This window comes from Pelobates fuscus, chromosome 9 (genome assembly GCF_036172605.1).
Source record: "Pelobates fuscus isolate aPelFus1 chromosome 9, aPelFus1.pri, whole genome shotgun sequence".
Lineage (NCBI taxonomy): Eukaryota > Metazoa > Chordata > Amphibia > Anura > Pelobatidae > Pelobates > Pelobates fuscus.
Window position 1 is genome coordinate 23,885,273 of NC_086325.1, and position 19,381 is coordinate 23,904,653.

At 40.4% G+C, this 19,381-nt stretch overlaps 1 protein-coding gene across 1 annotated transcript; it reads right to left on the reverse strand.

The window, feature by feature from the left end:
- Positions 1-377: 377 nt before the first annotated feature.
- On the reverse strand, positions 378-18,178 carry LOC134572532 (class II histocompatibility antigen, M alpha chain). The gene is made up of 6 exons (XM_063431548.1): positions 17,885-18,178; positions 16,434-16,648; positions 10,592-10,849; positions 8,589-8,894; positions 7,331-7,459; positions 378-1,552 (listed from the first exon to the last, which is right to left on the reverse strand). Exons 2-6 carry the CDS (start codon positions 16,489-16,491, stop codon positions 1,548-1,550), a joined length of 756 nt encoding a protein of 251 aa, XP_063287618.1. The 5' UTR covers positions 16,492-16,648; positions 17,885-18,178; the 3' UTR covers positions 378-1,547.
- Between the last annotated feature and the right edge of the window lie 1,203 nt (positions 18,179-19,381).

Here is a 19,381-nt window from a genome sequence, read left to right on the forward strand (position 1 = left end):
CCAGCCACAATTCCTGCTGCCAGAAGCTCCTGTCCCTGAGCTATCTACGGCCGCACGGGGTTCATTGGCTGAGAGAATAAAGCTGATGGAGCTTTGAGTTGGCCTAATGTAGCTAACTGTAAGCTTCTTGCATGGGGGTGGTGCTGGACCCAACAGGACCTTAAGTTAAGTTGTCAAAACATTCTTAAATTGTTTGAATTCTTCCTCTGAGACAGCGCCAGGTCACTCCTGGCACCATAACCACTTCAAACACTTGGATATGATTCTTGAAGTGTTTCTTTAAAAGCCATCGATTCACCATTAACCTGTGTATATATTGTACAGCATTTGCTCCTTGCCAACAGGAAAAAAAACAATCAAAAACAAGACAGACAATATTGTCAAAGGCCATTTTATTAGAAATGAAAGAATTGGAAATTGCATATAAGCCATACCTCAGTAGTAGTACCATCTATCCACACACGACAGTATCACCTAAATGCACAAGCACTCAGTAAAGACCCACATTTCACTTTGCATACGAGTCAGAAATCCACATACAATTCATAAACATTCTAAACACAGAGGAATGAATAGATAGATACCTCTCAGTTATTTATCTGTCAATCAAGAGCAGCCTTATCAATGGTTTGTGCACAGTAAAGAGAAACTACTAGTGTAGTAATTCTCAGCCTGTTTTGGACCAAGACATGCATCGGTGAGAGAACATATTTGCATGGCCTGCATACTTTATTTGTTTTTACTTTGGGTCCCTCATAAATGTCACACTTATTGGTATCCTTGCTGGAGAGATATTCCCAACATGTATAGCACATGCTTTAAGCTAAATTGATGTACTAACTTTAATTGCCAGATGAGAATAATTTTAATGACATATTAAAAAATACATATTAAAGGATTGTTTTCAGCTTTTTATATTCCTGAAGCAGATGTTTTCATGGCACATAATTTAGGTGGTATGGAGCACACCAGCATGAAAACCAGTGCCCTGATGTATGGCACCCTCCATAGATCCACTGCGTTTTACTAGATCTTGCTGTATAATGTATCCTTCTCCTGGTCACAGTTTAATCTCACATGTTATACATTTCTAATATTATCTCTGCTGCAATACAATCTGTGAGTGTCACTAACATCTTCACATGCACTCTCCCAAATACTCAGCGGTAAAGCAAGACACGAAGAATGTGGAAATGGGAAAATGAACTCACTGCTAAAAAGCTAAGCTCATATCAGACACACTGTGTGGGTCTATTCATCATTTCATAATGCTTTGAATTAAAATACCTTTAATTTATCCCTGAATTAATTTACCCTTCATTTAATTCATTAACAGTTTGTGTGAAAGTCCAAAGTATAACTCAGTGCAGCTTGGTGGACGGGAACGTGTTCGTCAAGAAATCAAGTACAACATTTCTGATGTTGGCTAACAGTGGATAATGGCTTGTCCATTGAGGTCAGAATCATTGAGCATACACCTTCAGGGATAACAGTCATCAGGACACTGACTCATCTAGAAATAGGAGGTTCTGTCAAGTCCCATTGGCTCAATCTGCGTAGTGGTAAAAAGAGACAAGATTAGTTTATGTACAATGTTATCAACATATTTAAAATGTTTTGCAATCTGCTATGGGGTAGAAGAACCATGAATGCATTGGTTGTCACAGATATTCAGCTACTACAAAGAGAAGGTGCAGGAATTAAAAGACAGTCTATGTGTGTGAATGAATTCATCTCCAACTCTCACACATGTCAGTATAACAAAGAGATAGAAAGTCTGAATTAAAATGAATCTTAAAAATAATATCCTTGTTTCTGACATTTATCAGAACCTATGTACTAACGTGAGAGAAATATACACAATTCTGTGTAAACATTTATCTGAATACCATATGACATGATTTTTCTGCAGAAGTAAAAACTTTCAAACTCATTTTACAATAACATATCTTCACCTAGATAATCATTGAGTTAAGAGTTTCTTACAAGTCAGAAAAATGCTAAAATCGCCCAGCAGACACAAAATAGTTTGGGATGTAACGCTAGTTATGAAATTTGATAGAACGCTAGGAGATGTGACACCTAAATTCTGATTTGTGATAGAATTTATGCACCATTAGTAAAATGCTTCTTTACTCTCCATGTGCTGAGACTCTAACGACCTGGCTGGCGTGCAAACTTAAAGTGATCCTGTCATGACATGTTCCTTTTAACATAAATCACCCCCAATGCTCTGAATACATCAAATATCAGAGATACATGATGTAATCAAAGCAATATTGTGAGATATTCCCTCACCTCCGATCCAGTGCTACTATGTCCTTATTACAAAATTCTATAGTGATCTAGATAATCACTGAGTTAATAGGTCTTTGTTTACATATGATATAGATAGAAAGGTGCTGCACATCTTTAACACCCACCTCTAGCCCACTCATACTCCATTCCTCTCTTCTTTTATTTGCTCTGCTTGGGGACAATTCCACAAACCGGGCAATTCCCCTTTGTGACACCAACACGGTGGATTCATTGCCAGCATGGCACTGCCTGACCAGACAGATATCATTAACTCATTTCCTATACTCCCTAATAGCATTGGCTAGTTGGATACCATAAGAAATGCAGAGCATGCAAAGTGATTGCTTTGCTTGGAGAGGAAAAGGACCGCTTGTGGGAGGTCTCTTCCTGTAGGACGGTCTCTTCTACTCTCCCAATCGCTCAGTTCAGAGTCTACACAGGGCCGGCGCTTCCTATAAGGCGAACTAGGCAGCCGCCTAGGGCACCATATAGGAGGGGGCGCCCTGCGCCCCCATCGCCGGCCCTTTAAATTCTACAGCCGCCTGAGTGCTCTATAAAGAGCGCTCAGGCGGCTGCCGCACTGCCTCACCTCCCCTTCCCTGTAGCGTGGCCGAGCTCCTCTCCGGTCTGCGGTCCCGGCCAGACTGACAGGAAGTGCACACTCAGTGTGCATTTCCTGTCAGTCCGGCCGGGTACAGGAAACAGAAACTTCTGTACCGCGGACCGGAGAGGAGCTCGGCCACGCTACAGGGGAGGTGAGGAGAAGATTAGGGGGGGGGGAGATTGCAGGGAGGGGAGGGGGGGAGGAGAGACCACTAATGGAAAGGGGAGGCAGAGGAGAGCAGAGACCACTAAAGGGGAGACGAGAGATCACTAATGGAAAGTCGGGGAGAAAAGGAGACCACTAAGGGAGGTGGGGGGGAGAGGAGAGACCACTAAGGGGCAGGGGAGATCTCTAAGGGATGGAAGGGAGAGCTCTATAGGACAGGGGGCAGGACAGGGAGCTCTTTACCCCCCTACGCACACACACACACACACACACACACAATGCATCCCTTTACACACAGAAACACAACATGCTTCCCTTACACACAGAGAAACACACAATGCATCCATTACACACACACAATGCAACCCTTACACATAAAGACAATGCATCCTTTGCACATATACACAGAAACACACAATGCATCCCTTACACACACATGCAAACACACACTGCTTCTCTTACACAGATACAGAAACACAATGCATCTCTTACACACACTCAATGAACCCTTTAAAGACACACACACTGCATCCCTTACATACACAGAAACACACCTTGCATCCCTTATGCATACAAACACAGATTCACACAATGCATCCCTAACACACACACAATACATCCCTTATACACAAACACACACTGCTTTCTATCCCTTACACAAAAACACACTGCTTCCACTACACACAAACACACTGCATCACCTACACAAACTGGTATCCCTATACACTACATTCCATAAGCACACACATTAGATTCTCTACAGTAACACATAACACATCCCCTACACACTCCACTCCCTGTGAGCGAACTCATGGGTGGAACATGAAGTGGACTTATGAGTGGGCCTTATGGGCATACACACCGTCAGGCCCTGGGGCCCAGACCTTGAGCTATGTAAGGGGCCCCAAAAAATGGAGCTTCTTCCCGTTCTCCCAGAACATTGAATTTTGTGACCACAGTTACAAACAGCCTCCAGAGATCCTGTTCTACACCAGACCAGTGGAACCAAACTGCAGCCTGAGCCCATCACCATCCTCATCTGATTGTAAGTAGGCAATCTAATATATTATTAGTGATACTAATCTCTAATTTACCTCACATTAAAGGGACACTGTAGTCCCCAGAACCATTTCAGCTTAATAAAGTGGTTCTGGTGTCTATAGTTTGTCCCTGCAGGCTTTTTAATGTAAACACACACTGTGTGCAGCACTGGCGTTAGTTCATATGGCAGATCATATGGATGGGGCATTGCGACGTCACAGGGGGCGGGGGGCGTGGCAGAGAGGGGGGGGGGCAATCTTTCTTTTGCCTAGGGCGGCAAAAATCCTTGCACCGGCCCTGAGTCTACAACAGGGGTGCCCAGAAAGTAGATCCCCAGATGTTTTAAAACTACAACCTCCATGAGGCTTTGTCATTCTAAAAGCATTCTAAATGCATGCAAAGCATCATGGGAGTTGTAGATTCAAAATATCTGCGGATCTACTTTCTGGGCACCCCTGTTGTAGACTCTGAACTGAGCGATTGGGAGAGTAGAAGAGACCGTCTTACAGGAAGAGACCTCCCACAAGCGGTCCTTTTCCTCTCCAAGCAAAGCAATCACTTTGCATGCTCTGCATTTCTTATGGTATCCAACTAGCCAATGCTATTAGGGAGTATAGGAAATGAGTGAATGATATCTGTCTGGTCAGGCAGTGCCATGCTGGCAATTAATCCACCGTGTTGGTGTCACAAAAGGGAATTGCCCGGTTTGTGGAATTGTCCCCAAGCAGAGCAAATAAAAGAAGAGAGGAATGGAGTATGGGTGGGCTAGAGGTGGGTGTTACAGAGGTGCAGCACCTTTCTATCTATATCATATGTAAACAAAAACCTCTTAACTCAGTGATTATCTAGACTTGTGTTCTTTAGAATAGGTGCCCAAAATTTGCACAGCATATTCAATATGTCTTACCAGCTATTTTTAATGAAGCAAAATTATATTCTCAGCCCTTTTTCATACATGACAAAACCTTTCTGGCCTTAGCCACTGCTGACTGACATTGCACATTGTTGCCTAGTTTGTTGTCTATAACAATTCCCAAATCCTTCTCGTGTCTTCTTATCCCTAATTCACTCCAATTAAGGGTATGAGTTGCTTGTCCATTCTTTACGCCAAAGTGCATAACTTTGCATTTACATTAAATTTCATCTGCCATTTTAGTGCCCAGTCCCCCAGTCTATCTAAACCCCTCTGCAGCAAAGCAATATCCTGCTCACATCTTATCACTTTACATAGTATTGTGTTATCTGCAAACACTGATACATGACTTTCAATGCCTATTTCAAGATCATTTATTAATTAGTAAAATAGAAGCGGTCCCAAAATAGAACCCTGAGGGACACCACTTACCAACTCTCAGTGTTTATTCACTAATTGCTGCGTTATATATGGGTTGACACCCAAGTTAATGCATTTAGATTAAATAACCACCTTTAAAGAAAATGTAAAACTGCAGAGCTAGGAACAGATCCTAACCAGGGTATTTGAGCCTAAATGCTGCAAAATTATGCTTACTTACTGCTACTATTTAGTGAATAAACCAGAACTTGTATATGGCACGCTGATGATCTTTCGACACAAAATCAGATGTCTGGAAGCATGCGGTTTGGTGTTGACATCTCTGTATAGGTTACTTCCTCATTTTAATTGCCTGTTGTTCCTCTATATTTATACCAGAAGACCATCACATGGATTTACAGATTTTGATCTACAGTTTGCTTTATACCTCTTGTATAATAATAGTGCCATATGTGCATGTTTCAGGACATAATTCTTAACGTCTTAGAACGATCTTGGTACAGTGTGTCAAGGCATAGAGAAGGAAGAACATAGTTGATAAAGGTATTGCAGATCAGCTGAGTTACAGTGTAAAGGACGTGCACTTTTTACACATTTACATAAGGACGCAGTTAGCAGCACATACAACCATTGATATTTAAGTATATTCACCAGAAGGAGAATTGCAGGTATTCAAACTAGAATTCAAATGGTTCAAATGTAAGGCCAAAGTAGCCAAACTGAAAACAGAACTAATTTGGAGGATTTTTCTAATGTGACAATGTGGACCTAAATGTTTTATTTCACTTTGAATTCACTTTGAAACCCAGGCAATTCTCACTATAGTGAATAACCTTGATTGTATTACAATTTTTTTTTTAACATATTTTTCCTTTGTAATCTGAGTATGCAAAATGTAGGGAAACGTACAGGAATTGTTTTAGTCTTTATAACACCATGAAGCTGCTATGTGTTACAATGAGTAACATGGAAGTGGTTATGGTCACTCTCAAGTTTATTTCACAAACCATGAATTGCAAATTTCAGGCAAAATCTAACAAAATTGCCAGGTTGGCTATTTTTCCATTTTGGGTATTTTGCTCCGAAATGTCCAGTTCCATTTCCATTTGCCGTCAAACTCCGTTTTTTTTTAATAAATTCCTGTCTTTTTCTCCACATAATTAGTGCTGGGGAGGGTTAAACCAAGCACTTGCAGCCACCAATAGAATCCAGGTTGGACAGAATTAATATTGAAAATACAGAAGGGATTTGAGTATTCTCTGTATTTATTACATTGATCGGCAACATTATATGATACAAACAAAAACTATCGCTCAATCACCTGTATGACTTTACGCTGGCTTGTCATATTGTACATTTATATTTGTTTGAAATCAATAAAACTTGTCAAGTGGAAAATAAATATAGCAGTAATTTTGGATTCTCAATGTGACTGAGTAGGGGGCCCTAGGAAGAGGTTTGACTTTAAATGGTTTGTAATGGGTATTTTGGTTAGAGTGTCCCTTTAAACAACATTTTACCCAGAATGCTATATCAATAAACATCATTGGCATACAATATTTTGTTAAATAGTCTCAAACCTCCACCTTACAGCTTCCTGTCACAATAATATGGTTTAAATTATGTTTGTGATCTTTTCAGGAAAGAGTGTCAAATAAGGTACAAGAAGAACTACAGCTACATATTCAACTAGTGACTGTACACATGCAATAAAACATACAGGTATATTGTTGTGGCAGCTAGACTGTGTTATTGTAAAATAGTGAACCTGTCTAATTTTAGTGGATAAATACAGGGTTCACAGCTATACAATACAGATACAGGTATTATTATATTAGATATTGGGAGGAGACAATGTAGTTGTTAAACTGTTATTTTAAAAAAGGATACATATTGTAATAAGGAGTCAGTGTAGCATTCCTACTTACCAGTGTTTGTTTCTCTAGAAGCCAGGTAGAAGAACACAATCCCCACAATGAGGAACAGGACTCCCAGGCCAATACCCAAACCACACAGAACGTTCTCCAGTATATCAGATGGGACGGTGCTGTCCGCAACTAGAAATTACAATAAACATTGTGAACTGTGTGCGAGCTCCACATACAGCCTGTTATACTATTACACACAGAAGCTGTGATCCCTGCATTTCCCAAAGGAGTTCAGGCAGTGTCACTTTAAATAGCCGAAACAGAGAATGTCACAATGCAAAGAAGAAACAACTCATGTTACCCAGGGCTGGATATACATCATGAGTGCCTGAACAACTTACGTTTTAAAAAGTGACCGTTTAAATATGATAAAAAAAAGATTGCTGTATATACACACATAGAGTGAGTGTGTGTGTGTCTGTAGTGAGTGTATATGTGTAGCAGCTTATGTGAAAATGGCTGAGAGAATGTCTATGTGTACAGGTATGTATGTCTGTGTAATAGTGTGTTTGTGTAGAGTGTGTGTGTGTGTAAGTGTCTGTCTTTGTAATAGTGTTTGTGTAGAGTGTGTGTGTATGTGTGTGTGTATGTATGTGTGTGTGTGTGTGCGTAAGTGTCTGTGTAGAGAGTGTGTAAGTGTGTGTTGGTGCAGAGTGTATGTGTGTGTTTGTGCAGAGAGTGTGTAAGTGTGTGTTTGTGTGTAACAGTCTTGGTAGTAGCATGTATAGTATTGTGTGTGTGTAACAGTCTCGGTTGCAGTATATGTAGCAGTGTTTGTTTGTACAGTCTGGTAAGCGGTGTGTGTGTGTCATCCATTCTCTATCCCCAGTCCTGTCCCTTCTCCTGGCCTGTTTGTTACCTTCAGGAAATCACTGTGTTCAGTCTGACAGAGTGAAATAGCTATATCATATGTGGGTTTGTTAATAGGTGATATATTGCATGTTTATTTAATGTCATATATTTAATAATAATAGTTCTTCTTCTGTAATCTAGAAAAAATCTAGAAGTCTGCATGAATGAAATGATGTTTTGCTCCCAAATAAGTGAACTTTAATGTCACAAACCCACAGAAAAATAACACCTCAATCTGCAATCTGTGGGCAACCCTAATCTGAATAAATAATGGCTTGATGGCACAAAGTAGTCAGTATTTATAAAATATTCATCTTTTGGTTAATGACTTTTCAGTACATCTAACTCAAACTGAACAGAGCTAGGATTGTGAGTTTTCCCCTTCATATACCAGTGGTGTCCTTACCCCAGTATCCAACAGTTGAAGTTGCGTTTTGTCCTCCACCATGCGCAATGCAGGTGTATGTATCGTCACTGTGAGGAGTGAAGTTTAGGTATGAGAAGGTCTGGTAGTTTCGGCTGAAGGTCTGGGAGTGAGGATCTAGCACTGCAGAGTACCCAGAGTAGGTTATCCCTTCTGTCACCTCCTGGTCATTCTTATACCACGTGATGGTTAACACAGGCGGATACATATTACCAACGAAGCAAATTAACGTGTTCGGCGAACCCACGGTGACCGGATGTGCAGTTAATACGGTCACTTGTGTATCAGCTGTGAAGTGAAAAGAGGAACAGTTGATGCAAGGGAGAGTTAGTGAAACTGTACCCGATTGGTAAAAGCTAAATATATATTTTATGGTAATACTTTTATATTTTATATTTTATGGTTAAATACTTTGATACTTTTATCACTACCAATAGCATATCATAGCTATTCACTAAACAGAATGTAACTAGATGTAACTAGATTTGCAACTGTCATATTTACTTACTGCAAATCAGGCAGAAATGTGGTTGTTTCAGGAGAATATGATTTAGTTGTTCAGTACCATCTAAAATCTGCCCAACCGTAAACAAAGAAAACTTTCTTTTTTCGAGGAACTATATGAAGGAGGTTCAGAAAGGGTCAATCGTTTCTGACATATACCATCTCAACTGATTAAAATGTAAGGCCTTGGGTAATTTAACATATGTGCATCAGTGGGAGTTGGACCGAGGGGGGATTTGAGAAGGAGGAACCTGGGAGGAGTTAAGGGAACCTACATCAAGGGTTTCAATTTGTGTCACCTAGAAGGAACAAGAGGCTAAAATGTAGTTTAAATGGTACACAATGGGTAAAACCGATAACAAACTTTGTTGGAGAAATTGTGGCCATAAAGTCAACCTACATACCTATGTGGTGGACCTGATTCCAGATGCCTTTATTGTTATCTGTATTCTCTATTGCTTACCTGCAGTCCCTGGTTTTCCTCCCCTTTAACATTTTTATCTATCTGTCTCCAGACAATATGATACTTTTGTACATATGCTGTATATATTTTGATCTGGCACTAAATAAAAAGTTAAGAATTCAGTGTCTAATATCAATATTAATTCAACAGATAATGTAGGATTTGCAAATTTATCAAAACACCAAATTTCAATCTGATTCATGAACACCAAAAAATCGATTTTAAGTAAAATTTGCATAATAAATTAACTTAAAAAAAAAAAAACTAAGACAGTGCAAGGGTTATGTGTGTGTTAAAAAAATCCTTACACCCATAACGTTATCAAGACAGGATGCTGTGCATAAGCGTGGTGTGCTTCCCTCTAGTGGGTGGACCCACCTACATTCCTGGTAAGCCCAGTTTGGTGCATCACTAGTGATTCAACTTGTGTCATTGGTGACGATCCCTAAGAAAACCTCCCCATCCTGATTTTAGCCGAACCAAAGTTTGGAGGTATGTATTATTATTTTGGTAAAATGTGGCGGCCTGTCTCTGGTAACGTTTTATTCACGCTCACACTCCAATAGTTGTAAAATGAAATTAATTAGAGACAGAACAGATAAAGCCCCCAACCCATTAGCAGTTTTGGGGCCTTGTAAAGGTATAGGGGGATATGCCACAGGTGGGCTAAATGATAATTATTGGGGCACACACTTGGGCAGAGTGTGGGGGCTATGCCATGATAAATGGGGGTGAATGCCATTCCCCTTCAGTCATGGACAACAGGTGAGGCCGTATTAAGAAGATAAATGGTGGTGGATATGCCAGCAATACCAAGGGCAGCAGAAGGTGGCACATATAGTGGTTCTTTACCAAATTTCACAAATGATATATTTGTTGGATTATTTGACATTAAAATATACAATATTAAATGAATAAAAAAATAATGCAATTGGAATTCCTAAAAAAATATATATTTATTGTGTGAAATGTTAATTACATATACTGCATTATGGAATGTTAGTATGGAATGTCTGACCTTTGGCCTCTGGTGTGATGTTCTCCAGTACTTCAGTCAACACCTCCAGAAATGTTTGACATAGCTTTAGTTCATAGGATATATTTGTAGGATTTGGAAAGCTCTGGCCAGCCCACTTCTCGAACTCTGCTTTTTGAGGGATTGCTGAGTGATCAGAAAAATTATACGTAAACATCTGATCGTCTTTAAACATTTTCAGCAGGCCAAAATGTGGGGCTTGAGGCTGGCAAAACAGAACGTCTGACAAGAGATGGCCAACTGGAGGAAAAGAAAAAAAATGAGAGAAATTAGTAGTGTGGAGGGAAAGAGGGACAGATGTAGAAATATGACACAAAACTAAACAACACAGTGGACAAGGAATAAATGTATGAAATGGCTTTACAATACACACACACACACACAAAAACTCTGTCTCACTCTTTCTATGAAAAGTGCCAAATCAGCCATTTATTCACTTCTAGTTAGAGATAAAACTACAAATATGACTGACATTGTGATTGACCATTTTGGAACTGAAGAAACAATTCTTCTGGTAAGCATATTGAACCGGCCTCAATCCTGCATTTCTTTTCTACTGATAATGGTTTCTGAGCGTCCAATGGTATTGTGTGTTTGTTTTCAAAACAATAAATTCCGGGGGCGGAGCCTAGACACGGAGCCGTGCAGACGTGTTTGCCACGAGCTCCCGACAGCCGGGCCGAAAACGGGGGAACAGAGGAGGCTTTATGGCCCAAACTCCTCTGAAGGTGCACCACCCACGTCGGGGGTGCACCGCAGAATCGATGGATACTACCCAGGGACCTGTCGGGGCCGGGAAAGCGGAGATCCGCACGCGGCCTACAAGGGCTGGAGCCGGGGGGAGGCGACTGCTCTCCCCGGCGCTGGAACCCCCAAGCAATTTTACTGCAGCCTGCCCCCCCCCCACCCCCCACTGACCGGCGGGGGATATCCCAGTCCCCATTGGAAGCATCGACCTGAACGATACACGGACGAGTACAACCCACGGCGTGCAAGGGGAAACAAATCACCACTGCACTGCCAAGATGGCCGCTCCGCGCAGATACAAGGAGAGGGCAGCAGAAAACAAGCAGTCAACACCTCCACAGGAGACCCTCGACTGGCTATGCCAAAGATTCTGGGACACGCTACACAAACAGGGAGCTACTTACCGACAAGCAGAATCAATAATGGCAACATGGATCCGTCCAGCAGCGAGACGCAGCCATTATAGGCGCTTACCCAGGGCCTCCAAAGCGGTCATCCGGCAATGCCGATTTCAGCGGTCCTCAAGGAGGAAAATACGCCCTAACTCCCTATCACATAAACCTGCAACCGTTCTACAAGCGACGCACACAAGGGCCTCACCAGACCAGACTACCAATACCCAACGCAACATGATGCGGATCCCGGCGGACAACAACGCAAACCAAAAATCTGGGCAACAGCACACCCCTCAAAGAACCACCGGAGCGGTCTCCCGGTATGAAGACGCCAAAGCCACCGAGGGGGACTCTATCATACCAGCAGCTGGCGTGGGCTGAGTGTGTCTCAAGTTCTTTCAGCCAACCACCTTCTTCGTGCTGACCTATTTGCTGTGGGTCTGCCTAGCACTATTAATTATACCAGTGTTTTTTTTTTTTTGTCAATCTTTCTTTTATTGAAGCATATTAGATGGGGTACAGAAACAAAGAGAGGGAAATGCAATATCGGGTTACATTAGAGGGTGAGTACATCGATAGCTTAAATAATTACATTTCCTGATAGAGGATGCTTCATTTTTTTTTTTAGTGTTAACAAAAGCGTTTCGCAGTTAGCATCAATGCCCATCCTGATAGATTATTAGAGGGTAACAGTGGGTTATGCAAAACTGGGGCACATAGCTAATGAGTAGTAAATTAGGTCATATTAGTTAAAATAGTAGTATGAAGAGCCATAGACGAAATATCAGATAGGGTAAGGCAGTTATATGTCAGAGGAATCAAAGCTTATGCGTTACAAATATGACATGGCAGTAGCTTATAATCGTATGCTTATCTAATCATGCTTGTTCGGCTAATAGGAGTGACAGTATGCGATTATCTGGTATTATGCTCTCCGAGCAGCCACCAAGTAGGGGCCGTACACGCCAGGCAGCTGGAGACAGAGTAAAATTAAGACGGTGAGGTTACATTTAAGTTAAAGACCTGTAAATATATGAGATCACTTTAGTCTATCTAGTAACAGCGACCTTTCTACATAGATAATAGTGTACCATACAGTAAGTAGGGAGACATGAGTGGTATCAAGCTTCTGTGTAGTATCCCTTACATAAGTGCGCATTCTGGCTAACCAGTGCGTGGACCGAAGAGAGTCCTTGCGGTGAAGGGTAAAAATAAAAGGTGTTGTGAGTCCATAAGCCAGTCCCCTTCAACCCATGTTGGTTCCTGGCATGCAGGGTTTCGGTGCCAGCCTGCAGGTGTGCGTGCGGTGCGTGTCTGTGGCTGGGCTTCTGTACCTCGCCGCAGAACGGGTGTTGGTGGGAGTGACTCCCGTGTCCTGGGATGGTGTGCAGGCTTGCGGCCCCTTGCCCCAGGCTCGGTGGCCGTCTGGGTCTGCGCTTTTGAGAGGGACAGAGGAGCGGTTCTGGTGTGATGACCTTTTGAATATGTAAGTACAGATCGGCTGCTACAGGTGGATAGTCGCCGGTGTTTCTGAGCGAAGACAGATTGGGTGATAGGCATGGTCGGTGCCTCGGTTTCTCTGGCGGTCGCTGTGGGCGGGTGTTACAACATCATATTCCCTGCAATGGCTCCTCTGCGTCCGAGGGCCGCTTTTCTTCGGCCTGAGGCCTGTATAGGCGCTCGCGCCTTTTGCTATTGGACCCATCATCAAGTCCGTGGGCCCAGGGTTCTGCCGGGACCCAAGCTTCTCCCTGGGTGTATGGCAGGCTGTGGGGGGGGATTCCTCCCTGTGAGCGCCAGGCTCAGAAGAAGGGTGAGCGGGCCTCTCGGCAGCGGTATCCACAGGTGAGGTAGTTGGTGTGCAGCATATGCCAGGTGTTCCTCCGGGTGTGTGGGTCTTGCTTGGTATAACCTTACAGTTTAAGAGAAGCTGAGATTTTTAAATTGCGTAGTGTAACCATGTACATGAGGAAGTCCAGCATCTTCAAATTCCCCTTAAGAATGCATGGATTCATTGCTTTACTATGGGGAAGGCCTATAATTCCTTGCATGTGCATTAGGTTCCCCCATCGCCTATGACAGAAGTGTAGGAGATGGACTCAGGTAAGCTTTTAAAGTGGTAAATGTTTTGTTTTGTTTTGTTTTTTTAACCCTTTCAACACCATGGAGTGGGCAGGGCAAACATTCAGCCACAGACAGAGGGACTCTGTAGTGTTGGGAATTCTTTGTATTCCCGATTGCTATAGTGTTCCATTAATGAAGCAGTTTTAAAGTACAGATCATGCCGCTGCAGTCTCATTGCTCAATTAGAGTTAAGGGACAGGGACACTGCACCCAGAACACTTTGATGAGATGAAGTGTACTGGGTGCCTATAGTGTCCCTTTAAGTTAAAGTTGTTTTAATACCTGTAATATCTTTTTAAGTTTCACAAGTTCTTTGGAATCTGTTAATTTGTTGAAAAGTTTTGTTAATACCTTTTCAAGCCCTTTTTGTTTTTGAATTTGATATGGGAACATTTGCTTTTTTAGTTTGTTGGTAAATTTTATCTACAGTAAATATGATTTCACAGTTGGACTGTTTCAAGCAAGATATTGGGCCAAACTGATAATGTTAAAGAGTCACTCCAGATACCTAAACAACTTTAGCTTGCTAAAAAAATGCTTGATGTGTGTCCTCTTTTTTAATTTTCCACAAAGTGCAGATTTCAATAGAAATTGACACTGAAATAAATTAACCTGGTTACGCCTCTTGGCTTTCAAGCACACAACAGGTCCTGATACTTCCTGGTTTTGTTAGCTCAATTCAGCTGTTAGCTCAATCCAGCAATTGCCCAATCAAATAACTTACAAAAACTTCTCATTGAGCTAGATTGGGAAGTCTGTGATTGGACAGCCACAGAAGGTCTGGGCGGGGTTAGAAGGGGAGAGCTTGCAAAGGCAGCAGACAAGCTGATTTTAGAAATAAAATAAAAAATACATAATTAAATGCATGCAAGTTTTTATTTAAGGGTATATCTTCTAAACAGTGATTTAAAAAAAAATATTTGGGGAGTGGGGTGTCCCTTTAAGTATATTGTCAAAACACACTGGAAAGGTGGAATGGTAATTGTGTCATCATTTTAATGGCTCATCAGCAGCCATTAAAATATAGATAGCAAATGTGCATTTGTTGCACTCTTCCTTAAAGGGACACTATAGTCACCAGAACAACTACAGCGTAATGTAGCTGTTCTGGTGAGTATAATAATTCCTTGCAGGCATTTTCATGCAAACACTGCCTTTTCAGTGAAAAGGTAGTGTTTACATTGCCCCCTACGAACACCTCAGTGGCCACTCTTCAGATGGCCAGCAAAGGTGCTTCCTGGGGCAGTGCTGCATAGTGTGCAGAACTGCTGTTCAGCGTCTCCACGCTCTGGATAGAGATGCTGAATTTTCCTCATAGACGTGCATTGAATCAATGCATCTCGATGAGAAAAATTCAGCGCCCTCTATCTAACCTCCTTACCGGTTTCAGCCAATGTACAATTTCCAAATGGGAAAGCATTGGATTGGCTAAAAATCGTAAATTCTAATGATGTCAGCAAGGAGGTGGATTGGGGCAAGGTCAAATAAGGTAAGCTTCAACCCCTTTTAAGGAGTCATGGGAGGCATGCCACCTAAATGGTGGTTTTTTAACACTATTGGGTCAGGAATAGATGTTTATGTTCCTGATTCTATAGTGTTCCTTTAGATTAATACATTAGTTTGACAACAATTCTATTTTTTTGGCACAGAAACCCTTTTGATCATTTTTTAAAATGATTGATTAGTATACAAAATGCATCAAGAGGGGTAAATGGAGCAATTAATTAAAGGAAGAATGATGAGCAATGAACCCACATGTCTAATAGATAAATATTAAATGATAGATAGTGATTTAAGCCAAATTAGTTTTTTTTTTTTTTTGTAGCTCAATTTATACATTAAGCCTACCTTGTGTGAATGTGAAGTCCATTCAAGAAAATACAAGCAAGGTACTAATTAATTGTAAAAATAAAATATCTCATGACAGCTTTTCTTTCATCTGAATATTTTTTTGTTATTGTTTTGTATTTAAGCTTGTTAACACAATGTAGAGTGCATTGTTATTAAATGAACTTTCATTCATTGCTGATAGTGAATGTATTAAATGTCTCGGCAACTGATATGTGTTTGTTGTGATACCTATCACTCAAATCGACCTGTATAAAGCACACTTATTACAATAATATTGTATCTACTGCCATTTGGAACTTGGCTCAATTTGGGGAAAAATATCAAAATATTGATTGAAAATATACCATTCTATTTACAAATACTAACATACATTCAAAGAATTGAATACATTTCAATTCAAAGAATTGAATACATACATTCAAAGAATACTCAAATATTGGTTAACACCTGGCACGGAATTATAATATTTACTTTTTGTAAAAAAAAAAAAAATATATATATATATATATATATATATATATATATATATATATATATATATACACACATATATATATAGAACCCTGTAAACACACAGCTGATAAAATTAAGCATTCATAATCTAGGTAATGAAAAATCCAATAATTCAGGTGAAAATTCAGACTGATCTAGGGATTAAGTAATATATGCATTTCCAATATTTTAATTATAATACACATTATATTTACCATCCTGAGCCTGCACAACCATCAGGGGAAGCAACCAGATTGCAGAGAAGCACCACATGTTGAGTATTAGAGTTGCTCAGATCTGGTAAAGCTATGGATGTTGAGATCTATGTCCAGTCCTCCTAGTGTAAACTGTGGGAGCCCTAGATCTCTGTACAGTCTTAGTCCATGGATCTCTGTAGTGTCCTAGTATATATCAGTCATTGTTCTTCCTCCTGTTGCACAATCAGAGTAAGGGCATAATTATAAGACTTTTATTTAATGTATGCGTTGCAATAAAAAACAACATAATAATATTGTAAAGAGTAATAAGGTGGCGCTATATCAATACTAATAATAATAATAATTAGGTAACACACAAGGAAATATACCTTTTTTTGTTTGTTTGTTTTTACTTAAATTATTATTGCTTCTACTAACCTAGAATTAGATTACCACTACCCACACTAAAGGTATCCGGAAGGCTCATAGGCTGTACTGATCTTCCCAGAACCTATATAATCTGCTTGTGGTTCAGATATTGCACTATTTGTACTATTCTCTGAGCCCCCTCATTGCCCAGAACCTATAGAATCTGCCTTGTGGCTGACATATTGCACTATTTGTACTATTCTCTGAGCCACCTCATTGCCCAGAACCTATAGAATCTGCCGTGTGGCTCAGATATTGCACTATTTGTACTATTCTCTGAGCCCCCTCATTGCCCAGAACCTATAGAATCTGCCTTGTGGCTCAGATATTGCACTATTTGTACTATTCTCTGAGCCACCTCATTGCCCAGAACCTATAGAATCTGCCGTGTGGCTCAGATATTGCACTATTTGTACTATTCTCTGAGCCCCCTCATTGCCCAGAACCTATAGAATCTGCCTTGTGGCTCAGATATTGCACTATTTGTACTATTCTCTGAGCCACCTCATTGCCAAGAACCTATAGAATCTGCCTTGTGGCTCAGATATTACACTATTTGTACTACTCTCTGAGCCCCCTCATTGCCCAGAACCTATAGAATATGCCTTGTGGCTCAGATATTGCACTATTTGTACTATTCTCTGAGCCCCCTCATTGCCCAGAACCTATAGTATCTGCCTTGTGGCTGACATATTGCACTATTTGTACTATTCTCTGAGCCACCTCATTGCCAAGAACCTATAGAATCTGCCTTGTGGCTCAGATATTACACTATTTGTACTACTCTCTGAGCCCCCTCATTGCCCAGAACCTATAGAATATGCCTTGTGGCTCAGATATTACACTATTTGTACTATTCTCTGAGCCCCCTCATTGCTCAGAACCTATAGAATCTGCCTTGTGGCTCAGATATTGGACTGTTTGTACTACTCTGAGCCCCCTCATTGCTCTGACACTGTCTAATGGTCACTGGACATATAATCAGCAGTTACATTGTTACATCTATGGAGCCATTCCCCAGGAGCACAGCTTGAGCTTACCTGTTATCTAATGCAATTCATTGGTGTATACTGTCAGCACTCATATCCCAGGATGTGTTCACTCCAGGTGAAACTGTGTCACAAGCACAAATGTACAGCTTTCATTTTCATTTAGTCATCATACAGAGCTATATGTTAGTGTATACTAGCCAGCCCCAGTATATTTAATCCTTCAGATTCAAGTTTCAGCTCTGAGGTTGGCAGATACCAAAAGAGAATACTTTTAATACTTGTCTTCCTTTTCAGACTAACAGCAGCTCCAAAATGACATGAAACCCAGAGAGTACAGGCTGAGCCATAACCTCTCCTCCAATAAGAAGATTTCTTGTGGATGCCATCACTGTTGCCAGGCAGAACCATTTCTGTTCTGATGTATTTTATTTTTTTCCTCGATTATTGGCTGTTAGCTGCAGTGGGGTTATACCCTGTTTAGCTGGAAATGTGGATTTAAACAGCCAGCCAAGAGATTATTCTGTTAGGACTTGCTCTTTATGTCTGTATTCAACAACTTGCCAGGAAAAGTAGTATTAGCAGCAATAAATATCATTGAGATTAAGGTCCTGGGGGTAAGTGTTATTTAAATATCTGGCAAGATTTGATGAGAATGATGTGTAACAGTAATATTGTTACAAAAAGTATCAGAATAATCAGAATATGCTAAAACTGCAACATTACAAAAAACATAACAGGGGCTCTAAAATCAGTGTTGCACTGAGCGTATTTGTTGCACACAATAATATTAACAATAAATGTTTTTTGGGTTTTTTTTTTAATTAAATCCTTTCTCCCAAAGGGGATTCAGCACTTAATCACAAAACGCATATATTGTAACAGGATTGGAAACTGATTAGAATATATTATTACTCAGTGGTATTCATTTTTACAAAGACATAATGACCCTGTTTGTAATAAAGCAACATATTCATTATTATTATTATTATTATTATTATTATTATTATCGCCATTTATATAGCGCCAACAGATTCCGTAGCGCTTTACAATATTATTAGAGGGGGATTAACTATAAATAGGAAAATTACAAGAAAACGTACAGCAACATCTACCAAGTTTTCTTTCTTATAAACCAGAATGGGAGTGATCATAGTCATGACAAGGTGAGTGTCAGTGAGTAGACCTGTGCATGGCAGAAAAAATTGGTTTGCTGAAAACAATTTTCTGTTTGGTCCAACCATTTCAGGGGTACAATTCAGACAAACAGAATGGGTGCGAAACTCTTCTGCAAAATGCATGGATAAAATATATTCAGTATTTATCATAGTTACTGATGGTAATTCCAGTCAAAATTCAAATTGTAACCGAATTCCGACCAAATACAATTTAAATTCCGGTAACATTTGGTTCGGATCACATTTGGTCTGACTGAGCCCTCGTTTGTTTATTATTTATTTATTTATTATTTATTTAATGACTGTCCCCTAACCATCAGCAATCTTTTTTTCTTTCTTTTTTTTTTTTTGAGGGTGCCAAGAACATATT

Coding starts and splice junctions, on each gene's coding strand:
- LOC134572532 (XM_063431548.1), bottom strand. CDS start 16,491: ATGTGGTGCTTCTCTGCAATCTGGTTGCTTCCCCTGATGGTTGTGCAG. Junction 10,850..16,433: donor GGTTGTGCAGGCTCAGGATG/GTAAATATAATG, acceptor CTTTTCCTCCAG/TTGGCCATCTCTTGTCAGAC. Junction 7,460..8,588: donor TTCAACTGTTGGATACTGGG/GTAAGGACACCA, acceptor TGTAATTTCTAG/TTGCGGACAGCACCGTCCCA.